General features: G+C 40.9%; 1 protein-coding gene across 1 annotated transcript; it reads right to left on the bottom strand.

The window, feature by feature from the left end:
- Positions 1-612: 612 nt before the first annotated feature.
- LOC148717091 (uncharacterized) lies at positions 613-7,796 on the bottom strand. Its single transcript, XM_088745516.1, has one exon. It carries the CDS (start codon positions 7,737-7,739, stop codon positions 1,164-1,166), a length of 6,576 nt encoding a protein of 2,191 aa, XP_088601642.1. The 5' UTR covers positions 7,740-7,796; the 3' UTR covers positions 613-1,163.
- Between the last annotated feature and the right edge of the window lie 5,211 nt (positions 7,797-13,007).

The raw sequence follows: 13,007 nt of genomic DNA, 5'->3' as shown, positions 1-13,007 counted from the left end.
ATCAACAAAGCTCATAACATCACAGGGGTATCTATGAACGTCCAAGGGGCTGTGTGAGGATGCATTCAAGGGCATCTATATCTAAGGGTATCAACAAAACCAAGACAATTACAGGTATTTACAAGGGTTTATCATACAACCTGTTCGGCCGCGCTCGCGCAATCCCATAGAAAACCGTAGTGAAAGCTCACGTGTGAAGGGCCGGACGGGTTGACGTAAGCCGGTCTAGAAAAAGCCGTCCGGCTGTAGTGTACTTGTAACGCGACACTGCTCACTTCCGTTACAAAAAAAACGAGTAAAAGCAGTGAACAAAAAAGAGAAAGCAAATCACGGTTTTCGATGAATTATGAGTTTCTTGTTCCGACTCGAAAAAATATAGGGAAAATTTTATCGTAGAATTTTTTTTTTGGTTTACCCGTGCGCGCCAGTCAATCCCGTCCTGTTAAGCTAAAACAAACCTTATTGAATTGTTCAAAACTTAGTCAGAGGTCATATGATAAAATGCTTATTGACTGAATGAGGTCGGGCTGAACAGGAAAATGTGCAGTTGGTTCTCGTTCATGACACATGGACCTCGCTGCGCCCGGTCCTTATGTCTTGACCTTGAGGCAAATATTTTGCCGTCCAGCCCTCTAATTCAGTCAATAAGTACATAATCTACTGATGAGAATACACGGGTTTGCAGAAGTATTACAAATGTTTCTGTTTTAAGAAAGTTATTTTTATTTTGGAATGTTGAACCACATTATTTCTTGTCAGAAGCTTTGTAAAAATCTCCAAGAAATTTATGATTGAAGTAAAAATCCTATTCCGCTCCATACAATTTATTAAAGTTTCCTTGAATTGACTAACTAATCAATCACCTTTGGAAAAGGATCAAAATTTTCTTCGCTTGACGAAGAAATCTCCTTCGAAAACTGAAAAATTGTCAAAATCTGCTTGGGTCGTTAACTTAGCTGGACTATAATGACTAAAACAAAATGGCTCCTAAGGCTTTTTAACTTTTCAATTCTTAGTAAGAGAGAACTTTACACTGCCTTGTCTCAGATTATTAAACTTAGATGTCCAATGAGCTCTTTACAGAAATGCTTTCCTTTTTGTATGTATCCGACTTACTACAGGGCTAATAATTAATATAAAGTTCCGAGCTTCACGAAGTCCGTTTATTCCAACACAAGGGTTTTATTAATTAAAGTCAATGGTTCTTGAGGTGCACTGGGCACTGGCCAATTGGTAAAATCAAATGTCACGTTGTCACCCATGAGCATAAATGGTGCCCATTGAGAAATTTTGTCAAAGCCGTTATTTCGCATCCACTTCCTGGCCTTGTGGAGGGATTCACTGGCACTTTCACCGCGAAACAAATGTTTGTAGAAAGAAGTCATGAACTGCTCTGTGGCGTTGTCATCCAGGGCCCATCGTGCCGCTAACACTGAGCGAGCTCCGGATCCTAAGAACGCTCGGGCGATTCCAATGACTCCCTCGGTTCTAATCTCTCCACGAGCACTGTGACAACAGCTAAGTACCACTAGTTTAGCTCGCAACCGAGTTTTTGAAATATCCGCCATGGTCAAGAGATAATCTTCTTCTCGTGGAAAAGGTGGGGTTAGTGTAGGGTGCTTAGGAGAAAGAGCAATCTCCCCTCTTTTGGCATCACCATGTGCAGCAATATGTATGAGGCTCACTGAACTTATCGCTTGGAGTACAGCATGCTTTTTCACGGAATCTCCAGTCAAAGGCGTTACACCAAGAAGTCTTCCAATCATATCTGCTTCCTTTCTGGCGCACGGCAATGGTGTTATGTTCTTGCGTTTGTCCTTGTAAATCACCACTCCAACCTTAGGATCACCCACTATTAGTGCCCCAGTATGGCTGTGGTAGTCTAGAGGACTGTCTTGCACAAGCCTTAGAGTAGTCAGTGAGGGAACAATCCGAATCCTGCATGTCTCTGATAAAAACTTGCCTCCTTCGTCAGCCAAGGCTGCAAATGGCACTTGGTACACGCAGGAATCAGGAACAATGGTGATCTCGGGCTGCTTCAGTAAACTAGCCACAGGAGCGATGAGTATCTTGTAACACAAGTGCAGATTTGGTTTAAAATCCTCGGCATCGTAGTCACGTAAGATTGCGCGGTTGTCGTCGTGAAGTGAGATCAGTTCGGTTTCATCCAAAGATCGATCTTCGCATTTCTGTTCGGCCGGTAAAATGGCGAAGCTGCGAAAGGTTTCTTTAAAAAACTCCTCTAAATCAGGGACTAACCCGGTCACATCGTTTGCTTCAAGGCTCACTTTCTCCTTTGAAAAATGAATAGCTCCCATTGCTTTGAGAATCCAAAATCGTATCTCCTCATTACTAACCGAAATATACAGGCATGCGCTGTCTGCTTCTCTTACGATAATCTCTTGAATGCCACACCAAGACTGTGGATTGCCTGAGTTCTGCTCTTCAACAGAGTACCGAGCTGCTATCAAGTCGGCTAGGCCTCTTGCCCGTCTCAGCTCTTCGACGTAAAGGGCGTCTTGTGACTTTCCGGTGGAAGAGAGCAAGCAGCTTAGCAACTTGTAGGGAAAGGTGCCGTGCTCTTCTAAAAGAGATATTTTAAACTCATCGTTGTCTTTGAGAGAACCTCTCAAAGTGTCGAATTTATCGATGCTTTGAAAAAGATACGAAGAGGCATCTTGAAGATGAGATTGTGACACCTTCAACACCGATAGAACACACAGGATTTGAAACTCGTTAAAGTGATGTCCAATGTCCCTGCTTAATAGGAGAGCCGTCTTGAGGTATTCTTCGGCCCTAGAATAGTTACCAAGGGATCGGAAACACGATCCTAAATTTCCGTAATCGATTACTGCTTTTTCTGTTTCACCGATGTCCATGTGAATTGCAAGGGCTTTCTCGAAATATTTTAGTGCCTTGTCAAATTCGCCACGCCGAATAGAAATTGCCCCGAGGTGTCCGTAATCTGTTGCTTCTCCGCTTCTGTCACCGATATCCAATCTAATTTCCCTTGCCTTCTTTAGATAGCCGTCGGCCTTTGCATACTTTCCCAAGGAAAAAAACAAGGCTGTTAAGTTTCTATAACAAGCTGCTTTTCCTTTTCTGTCGCCAATTTCTATTCTTATAGCGAGTGCCTTCTCCTGATATTCTCGGGCCTCGTCATATTGACCAAGCGATTGGAACAATGTTCCTAGGTTTCCGTAGAGTTTTGCTTTTCCGTCCCTGTCGCCAATTTCTATTGTGATAGCGAGTGCTTTCTCCTGATATTCTCGGGCCTTGTCATATTGACCAAGCGATTGGAACAATGTTCCTAGGTTTCCGTAACTTTTTGCTTCTCCATCCCTGTCGCCAATTTCTATTGCGCTAGCGAGTGCTTTCTCCTGATATTCTCGGGCCTTGTCATATTGACAAAGCGATTGGAACAATGCTCCTAGGTTTCCGTACAATGTTGCTTCTCCATGCCTGTCGCCAATTTCTATTGTGATAGCGAGTGCTTTCATCTGATATTCTTGGGCCTTGTCATATTGAGAAAGCGATTCGAACAATGTTCCTAGGTTTCCGTAACTTTTTGCTTCTCCATCACTGTCGCCAATTTCTATACTGATACCGAGTGCTTTCTCCATATATTCTCGGGCCTTGTCATATTGACCAAGCGATTGGAACAATGCTCCTAGGTCTCCGTAGCTTCTTGCTTCTCCATACCTGTCGCCAATTTCTATTGTGATAGCGAGTGCTTTCTCCTGATATTCTCGCGCCTTGTCATATTGACCAAGCAATTGGTACAATGTTCCTAGGTTTCCGTAGCTTCTTCCTTCTCTATCCCTGTCGCCAATTTCTATTACCATAGCAAGTGCTTTCTCCTGATATTCTCGGGCCTTGTCATATTGACCAAGCGATTGGAACAATGTTCCTAGGTTTCCGTAGCTTGCTGCTTCTCCATCGCTGTCGCCAATTTCTATTCTGATAGCGAGTGCTTTCTCCTGATATTCTCGGGCCTTGTCATATTGACCAAGCGATTGGAACAATGTTCCTAGGTTTCCGTAGCCTGTTGCTTCTCCATGCCTGTCGCCAATTTCTATTGTGATAGCGAGTGCTTTTTCCAGATATTCTCGGGCCTTGTCATATTGACAAAGCGATTGGAACAATGTTCCTAGGTTTCCGTAGCCTGTTGCTTCTCCATCCCTGTCGCCAATTTCCATTATGATAGCGAGTGCTTTCTCCTGATATTGTCGGGCCTTGTCATATTGACCAAGCGATTGGAACAATGTTCCTAGGTTTCCGTAACTTGATGCCTCTCCATCACTGTCACCAATTTCTATTCTGATAGCGAGTGCTTTCTCCTGATATTCTCGGGCCTTGTCATATTGACCAAGCGAGTGGAACAATGTTCCTAGGTCTCCGTAGCTTGATGCTTCTTCATTCCTGTCTCCAATTTCTGTTTCGATAGCGAGTGCTTTCTCCATATATTCTCGGACCTTGTCATATTGACCATGCGATTTGAACAATGTTCCTAGGTTTCCGTAGCTTGATGCTTCTCCAGACCTGTCGCCAATTTCTATTTTGATAGCGAGTGCTTTCTCCTGATATTCGCGGGCCTTGTCATATTGACCAAGCGATTGGAACAATGTTCCTAGGTTTCCGTAGCTTCTTGCTTCTCCATCCTTGTCGCCAATTTCTATTGTGATAGCGAGTGCTTTCTCCAGATATTCTCGGGCCTTGTCATATTGACCAAGCGATTGGAACAATGCTCCTAGGTTTCGGTAGCTTCTTGCTTCTCCATCCCTGTCGCCAATTTCTATTATGATAGCGAGTGCTTTCTCCTGATATTCTTGGGCCTTGTCATATTGACCAAGCGAGTGGAACAATGTTCCTAGGTTTCCGTAGCTTCTTGCTTCTCCATTCCTGTCGGAAATTTCTATTGTGATAGCGAGTGCTTTCTCCTGATATTCTCGGGCCTTGTCATATTGACCAAGGGATTGGAACAATCTTCCTAGGTTTCTATAGCTTGTTGCTTCTCCATCCCTGTCGCCAATTTCTATTCTGATAGCGAGTGGTTTCTCCTGATATTCTCGGGCCTTGTCATATTGACCAAGCGATTGGAACAATGCTCCTAGGTTTCCGTTGCTTGTTGCTTCTCCATCCCTCTCGCCAGTTTCTATTGTAATAGCGAGTGCTTTCTCCTGATATTCTCGGGCCTTGTCATATTGACGAAGCGATTGGAACAATCTTCCTAGGCTTCTGTAGCTTGTGGCTTCTCCATCCCTGTCGCCAATTTTTATTACCATAGCAAGTGCTTTCTCCTGATATTCTCGGGCCTTGTCATATTGACCAAGCGATTGGAACAATGTTCCAAGGTTTCTGTAGCTTGCTTCTTGTCCATCGATGTTGCCAATTTCTCTTCTGATAGCGAGTGCTTTCTCCATATATTCTCGGGCCTTGTCATATTGACCAAGCGAATGGAACAATGTTCCTAGGTTTCCGTAGCCGGTTGCTTCTCCATCCCTGTCCCCAATTTCTATTATGATAGCGAGTGCTTTCTCCTGATATTCTCGGGCCTTGTCATATTGACCAAGGGATTGGAACAATGTTCCTAGGTTTCCGTAGCTTTTTGCTTCTCCATGCCTGTCGCCAATTTCTATTAGCATAGCAAGTGCCTTCTCCTGATATTCTCGGGCCTTGTCATATTGACCAAGCGATTGGAACAATGTTCCTAGGTTTCCGTAGCCTGCTGCTTCTCCATCGCTGTCGCCAATTTCTATTCTGATAGCGAGTGCTTTCTCCTGATATTCTCGGGCCTTCTCATATTGACCAAGCGATTGGAACAATGTTCCTAGGTTTCCGTAGCATGCGGCTTCTCCATCCCTGCGGCCAATTTCTATTGTGATAGTGAGTGCTTTCTCCAGATATTTTCGGGCCTTGTTATATTGACTAAGTGATCGGAACAATGCTCCTAGGTTTCCGTAGCTTGCTGCTTCTCCATGCCTGTCGCCAATTTCTATTTTGATAGCGAGTGCTTTCTCCTGATATTCTCGGGCCTTGTCATATTGACCAAGCAATTGGAACAATATTCCGAGGTTTCCGTAGCTTGATGCTTCTCCATTCCTGTCACCAATTTCTATATTGATAGCGAGTGCTTTCTCCTGATATTCGCGGGCCTTGTCATATTGACCAAGCGATTGGAACAACGTTCCTAGGTTTCCGTAACTTGATGCCTCTCCATCACTGTCACCAATTTCTATTCTGATAGCGAGTGCTTTCTCCTGATATTCTCGGGCCTTGTCATATTGACCAAGCGATTGGAACAATCTTCCTAGGTCTCCGTAGCTTGCTGCTTCTCCATCCCTGTCGCCAATTTCTATTCTGATAGCGAGTGCTTTCTCCTGATATTCTCGGGCCTTGTCATATTGACCAAGTGATTGGAACAATGTTCCTAGGTTTCCGTAACTTGATGCCTCTCCATCACTGTCGCCAATTTCTATTCTGATAGCGAGTGCTTTCTCCTGATATTCTCGGGCCTTGTCATATTGACCAAGCGATTGGAACAATCTTCCTAGGTCTCCGTAGCTTGCTGCTTCTCCATCCCTGTCGCCAATTTCTATTCTGATAGCGAGTGCTTTCTCCTGATATTCTCGGGCCTTGTCATATTGACCAAGCGAGTGGAACAATGTTCCTAGGTTTCCGTAGCTTGATGCTTCTTCATTCCTGACTCCAATTTCTGTTTCGATAGCGAGTGCTTTCTCCATATATTCTCGGGCCTTGTCATATTGACCAAGCGATTGGAACAATGTTCCTAGGTTTCCGTAGCTTGATGCTTCTCCAGGCCTGTCGCCAATTTCTGTTTTGATAGCGAGTGCTTTCTCCTGATATTCTCGGGCCTTGTCATATTGACCAAGCGATTGGAACAGTGTTCCTAGGTTTCCGTAGCTTGTTGCTTTTCCATCCCTGTCGCAAATTTCTATTGTGATAGCGAGTGCTTTCTCCAGATATTGTCGGGCCTTGTCATATTGACCAAGCGATTGGAACAGTACTCCTAGGTTTTCGTAGCTTCTTGCTTCTCCGTTCCTGTCGCCAATTTCTATTTTGATAGCGAGTGCTTTCTCCTGATATTCTCGGGCCTTGTCATATTGACCAAGCGACTGGAACAGTACTCCTAGGTTTTCGTAGCTTCTTGCTTCTCCATTCCTGTCGCCAATTTCTATTTTGATAGCGAGTGCTTTCTCCTGATATTCTCGGGCCTTTTCATATTGACCAACTGATCGGAATAACACTCCCAGGTCACCGTAACATAGTGCTTTGCCTTTTCTGTCGTCAAGTGATTCCATAATTTTTGTTGCTTGCTCAAAAAATGTCCTGGCCTGTAGAAACTCATATTGTTTGTAAAGTGTTTCTGCCAGCATTAAATTAAACCACCCTCTTTGACTGTCATCAGAATGGTATAGGAGAAGTTTCCTGAGACATATTTCTTTACTTTTGTAATCTCCCCTGGCATTGTAAGCATGGACCAGTATCATGTAAGAGGATTTGAACATAAAGTTTGCCAATGAACTATTGATGCTCAACGCCTTATTCTTTAGTACTCTCAAGCATTCTTTACATAAATCGATGGCTTGTAACCCACGACCTGTGTTGAGAAGGAAGAATGCGATTCGCAAACCCATGAAAACGATAATATGAACTTCTTCTGTGCTGTCCATGTTGATCTTCTTGGTTGTCATTTGAAATAAAATAAAAAACGTCATTCACCACAGATGAGTGATTCAAACTTTAATTAATTAATGATTAATAGTATTGCTCGACGAGGCTTCCTTTCGGTCTAAAGACATGAGATTCTAACAGGAATAAAGACAGTCTTAGGTTCGAAACTGAACGTAACGTTTGAATCAGGCAGTATTTACAGTGAAATCTCACTGTGGAAGGTTCGGTGACGTAAGGAAATGCAACAGAAAGGTTGTCCAATCGATTGGTACCTTTAGGGCTGTGTCATAATTTTCCATTCTTATGTTTTTACATGTAATAAAAATCGGACATGACTAAAAGTTTCGGACGACATAACTTCCGATGAGATGACTTTCCGGCAACTTGACCGTAAGCCGTCCATCCAGGACCCATATATCCCCTCCCATGTCCTCTTCGAAAGAGTTTTACGTACGTTTATGTCAACCTCCTTCCCATCCTCTCTCCTTTTCCCCTACCGCTTGTCTCTCCTAAACGACAAGGGACGCAAAGGGGAAAGAGTGAGATTGGGAACGAGATCGCTTTGCGCCTCTTGCATCGGAAATTTTCCTTCGATTATCAATCGACTTAGTAAAGCAGTATTTTCATTTGTGAGACTTAATTATCAGTTCCTTTTTTTCATTTATTGTACTATTCATTGGCTGAATCGTGAAAGAAATATTTCAAATGTGATTCTCTTTTCAATTACTCGATATGTGCTGCTCGGTAGGTAGATCACGGTAATTGAAATCTTACATTTGAAACGAGATAGGAAATTTGAGAGATTTTGTCCTCATTGCTGCTTTTGTTTTGTTTTGCTTTGTCTTTTCGATAGTAATACTAGGTAAAAAGGAAATTTTATATTTCAACTATGTCGGTGACTACCCGATGTCGTTTCAGTGTGCGCTTATTATTGTTTTCAATTTCCGACAGATATTGCAATTGTCGCAATCTCTCAACAAAGAGCCCTAACAACAAAAGGGAGCTGAAATTTCATCTCCTTTGTTGGTTGGTGCTCAATTGAACCTGTTTAGTTCCGTTCTAAGCATGAAAAGTATTCTTAAAACCAGAGGAGACGATTTGTGACAAGAAGTTTCCATTCCAGACCCATCAAAAAAGTAGTTATCTGTATGATAAAATGAATCTTACACCGATTTTGATTGGCTCTTTCTCATGGTCTATCGGAGGAAAGAGATAAAGTTGACTTTACTGTTTTCAGAGGTTCTTTGTCGTAGAAAACAATTAGATTCCTATTAGTAATTAATTTTAGGGTATCATAATGAAAAAAAACCATCCTTATTCCTTTATATATCTCGTTCCATGGAAAAATTCATAGTTTCACTTTTTGTATTCTGAAAATGTATTTATTCTTTCTGAATTTTTTCCTGTAGCTTTCTCAACGGTATAATTATGTTAACTATATTTTGAAAACAGAACCGGTACAACTCACCTTCTAACGTTAGAAACGTTCCTTGTTCGTTTTGATGAAGGCACAGGAACTTGTTTACGATCCTCTGACGCTTTTCATCTGGAAAAGTAGAAAAAAATTCCTAAGTGAAAAATTTGGAAATTTATTAAAAGTATATTTATGTTGTTCCTTGTCACGCCATCAAACTGAAAGCAAACCCATTTAACTGGCTTGAGGCCAAGAATCATTGGAATAATTAAAGACATTGAGAACCAAGAACCTGCCTGGGTCTTTTGTTAGAGTCAAATATTTTCCGACGATAAGATATTCGCCCAAAAATTTACTGGGCGTAGTTTGTGGGGGCTAATGTTGGTCCCTTTCAACGCTAGACTGCAAATTTTATTACAATACGGAAAACAAATATTTTTTCTTTTCGTCTCAAAAAACGATAAGATACCCATTGCGTACTGACAATGATGAAGAGACAAATAATCACTTGATACCATTATTTTTTTATACATTCAAGATAGCTTTCTCAGTCCGCCATTTTGATATCTAGGAATAGCATTGGAGGTCATGTTAATGACTGGTAAAAAGTTTCATTTTTCATAGGTCTTTTCCTTTCGGGGTAAACCGTCAATGCTCTTGTATTCCGTAATATTTTTAATTTTGGAATTTATGGCGTCAAGCAAAAACAAAGGATTTCGAGCGGCGCAATCTTCCGTTGAGTGTTAGCATCATAATAAATTCTCAAATCGTTTTTTCCCAGTTCTGTTGTATTCATATTAACGGCCCGTACATATGCATCAGTTTAGAATAAAAAAGATCAACTCCTTTCATCATTATCTGATAATTTATCAGTTCCTGTTTTCACTGTTTTTGTTGAATACCTTTGATCGCGATTTTCAGTTTTCCGTTCAGTCGAACCTGTATTAAGCGGTGTTTGGTGTAACCACCTCATCCACAAATTACGATATCATGTGAACAACACATTCCACTTTTCTCCTAATACTGAGATGCTGTTATAAGACAATGTTTTTGAACGCCTGACCCATCCTTTATTCAAGAAAATCTGCCCACCCCTAAGGAATTTGACGGTACATGAATTTTGTAAGTGTTATGATATAGCACAGAAAACAGTCTTTAACTCGGTCGTGTTATCAGAAAATCCCTCATTCCCAAAACGCCGCTCATCAGAACTTAAAAGCTTATGACAGCCTTGGAAAGTGAAACCTCAAAGTAAATTCCGAGAAATCGGATTTTTCTGACAGCAAAAGGAGAAAAATGACCTGTTCTTTAAAGAAATTTTTGATGAGATGCAGAAAGACAAAACAAAAATAATTTGACCTGATGAGAATGCAGGCTTTACAAGTCAAATTCATTTGGGTCGTTATCCCCCTTTCCCACCCTTTCCTAAAAGAGGTATCGTTTGTTGATCATCACTTACACGAAGCCTCCTGATCTTCATATCACCCGATTCTTACAATATTACCGTTTAATTAGATTAATGTCCCAAAGAAATAAACGTAGATAGTAATGTGTTGTCTCCAAGGAGTACAACACTGATCAAACAAAGCATTTTCTCTTATTTACCAACTTTGTCAGCCACCGTAACTGGAAAATGAATAGCTCATGAAGAGTGGATCGTCACGCACAGATAGCTTACCGCTTCAAGATAGAGGCTCCAATTGCGCTGTAACAAGTCTTGAATGTGATTTTGTGATAAAAATCCAACGGATGTTACCTCTAAAAAAAGTAATTTGGATATATCAACAAAGTTGAAATGGTAAATTGGCCACCGTAATGATTACAAAAGCTGACGTTTCGAGCGTTAGCCCTTCGTCGGAGCGAATAGAGGAATTGTGGGTTGTGTGTGCTTTTAAAGGCAGAAAATGGAGCTACGTTATTGGTGGATGCATGGCAACGAGAAAAACATTCCACTAATTTATTCATGTTTTTCTCGTTGCCATGCACCCACCAATAACGTAGCTCCATTTTCTGCCTTTAAAAGCACACACAACCCACAATTCCTCTATTCGCTCCGACGAAGGGCTAACGCTCGAAACGTCAGCTTTTGTAATCATTACTGTGGCCAATTTACCATTTCAACTTTGTTGATATATCCAAATTATTTCGTTACTCCCACCGACGCAGCCCCAAACAGTTTCTTTCGAAACTATCAGCCTTTATCTAAAAAAAGTAAATTGTTTCAGTTTTGCATGCTCAAATCCATCATCGATAAAAAATGGTTGGACGTCGAAAACCGAAATACATGTATGTATATCAGATGGTGCTTCAAAAGAAGGGTAACAAATATCCGTCTCCTTTTAACTTTCCTTCAGTGGAGGGAACAAGATGATTTTCAGTTAAGCTTTTGTAATGGACATTTGGTATTAAAAATTTCCAAACAACGGTCGGAATCATGCTCGAGGTGGATGCGTTAGCAGATAGCCCTTCGGCTAACTCAGAAGATGACGGAATTTAATCCTCCGAGAAGGTAGCTTTAAAGAAATCATCACATCCAATGCTGGTTAACATACTAGTCAATTCATCGAATTTACTCAGTGTTTCGTAGGTCAAGATTTATTTACTTATTTATTTATTTATTTATTTATTATGATTTAATGGCAATGATGACAAATAAATAAATCTAAATGTACAAACAAACAAAGCCATGAGGATAATCTGTAAAAGAGTGGAACACTCCACGCAAGACAGATCAGCGTGTAGCTAATCTAAATAAGTCAAATATAATGAGGGACAGAAAAATTTTAGATCAAAAATAAAAACATTAAAAACATCAATGTTCCTTACCTAAAAACTTTCTCTCTCTAGACTTAAAAACTGCAAGACTAGGAGATAATCTAATATCTAAGGGTATCGAACTCCACATTTCAACAACTCTATTAAAATAAGTGGATTTAAAATTAGTCGTTCTCGCAAAATTCATCTTCGTATTAACGGCCCGTACATCATGCATCAGTTTAGAATAAAAAAGATCAACTCCTTTCATCATTATCTAATAATTTATCAGTTCTTGTTTTCACTGTTTTTGTTGAATACCTTTGATCGCGAGTTTCAGTTTCCGTTCAGTCGAACCTGTATTAAGCGGTGTTTGGTGTAACCACCTCACCCCACAAAATAGTACCATTTGAACAACACATTCCGCTGTTCTCCTAATACTGAGATGCTGTTGTAAGACACTGTTGTTGAACGCCTGACCCATCCCCTATTCGAGAAAACCCGCCCACCCCTAAGGAATTTGACGGTACATGAATTTTGTAAGTGCTCTGATGGAACACAGAAAGCAGATCATAACAGCGAGGACATCCCCACGTAATATCGTTTACTCGGTTGAGTTATCAGAAAATCCCTCATTCGCAAAACACTGCTTATCAGGCCTTGAAAGCACTTAATAGCCTTGGAAAGGGAAACCTCAAGGTACATTCCGAGAAATCAGATTTTTCTAACATCAAAAGGAGAAAAATCATTCGTTCTTTCAAAGAATTTTCAATGAGATGCAGAAGAATAAAACAAAAACAATTTGACCTGATGAGAATGCAAGCTTTCAAGTCAAATTTATTTATGGTCTTTGTTCCCCTTTTCCTCCCCTCCCTTAGAGTTATCATTTGTTGATCCTCACTCACATGAGGCCAAGTGAGATCTTTTCGATCGTGATATCACGTGATTGTTACAATATTTCTGTCTTATTTAGATTCATATCCTAAAGAAATAAATGTAGATGGTGATGTGTTGTCTCTTAAGGCTACAACACCGATCAACCCAAGCCTTTTCTCTTCTTATTTACCAACTTTGTCACCCACTAGCTGGAATATGAACAGCTCATGAAGGTTCAAGGTTCAAGGTTCAAGGTTTATTTATTTCA

The sequence above is a fragment of the Stylophora pistillata genome, chromosome 14 (assembly GCF_964205215.1).
Source record: "Stylophora pistillata chromosome 14, jaStyPist1.2, whole genome shotgun sequence".
Lineage (NCBI taxonomy): Eukaryota > Metazoa > Cnidaria > Anthozoa > Scleractinia > Pocilloporidae > Stylophora > Stylophora pistillata.
Note: the sequence above shows the minus strand (reverse complement) of the source record. Positions and strands in the feature narration are given on the sequence as shown.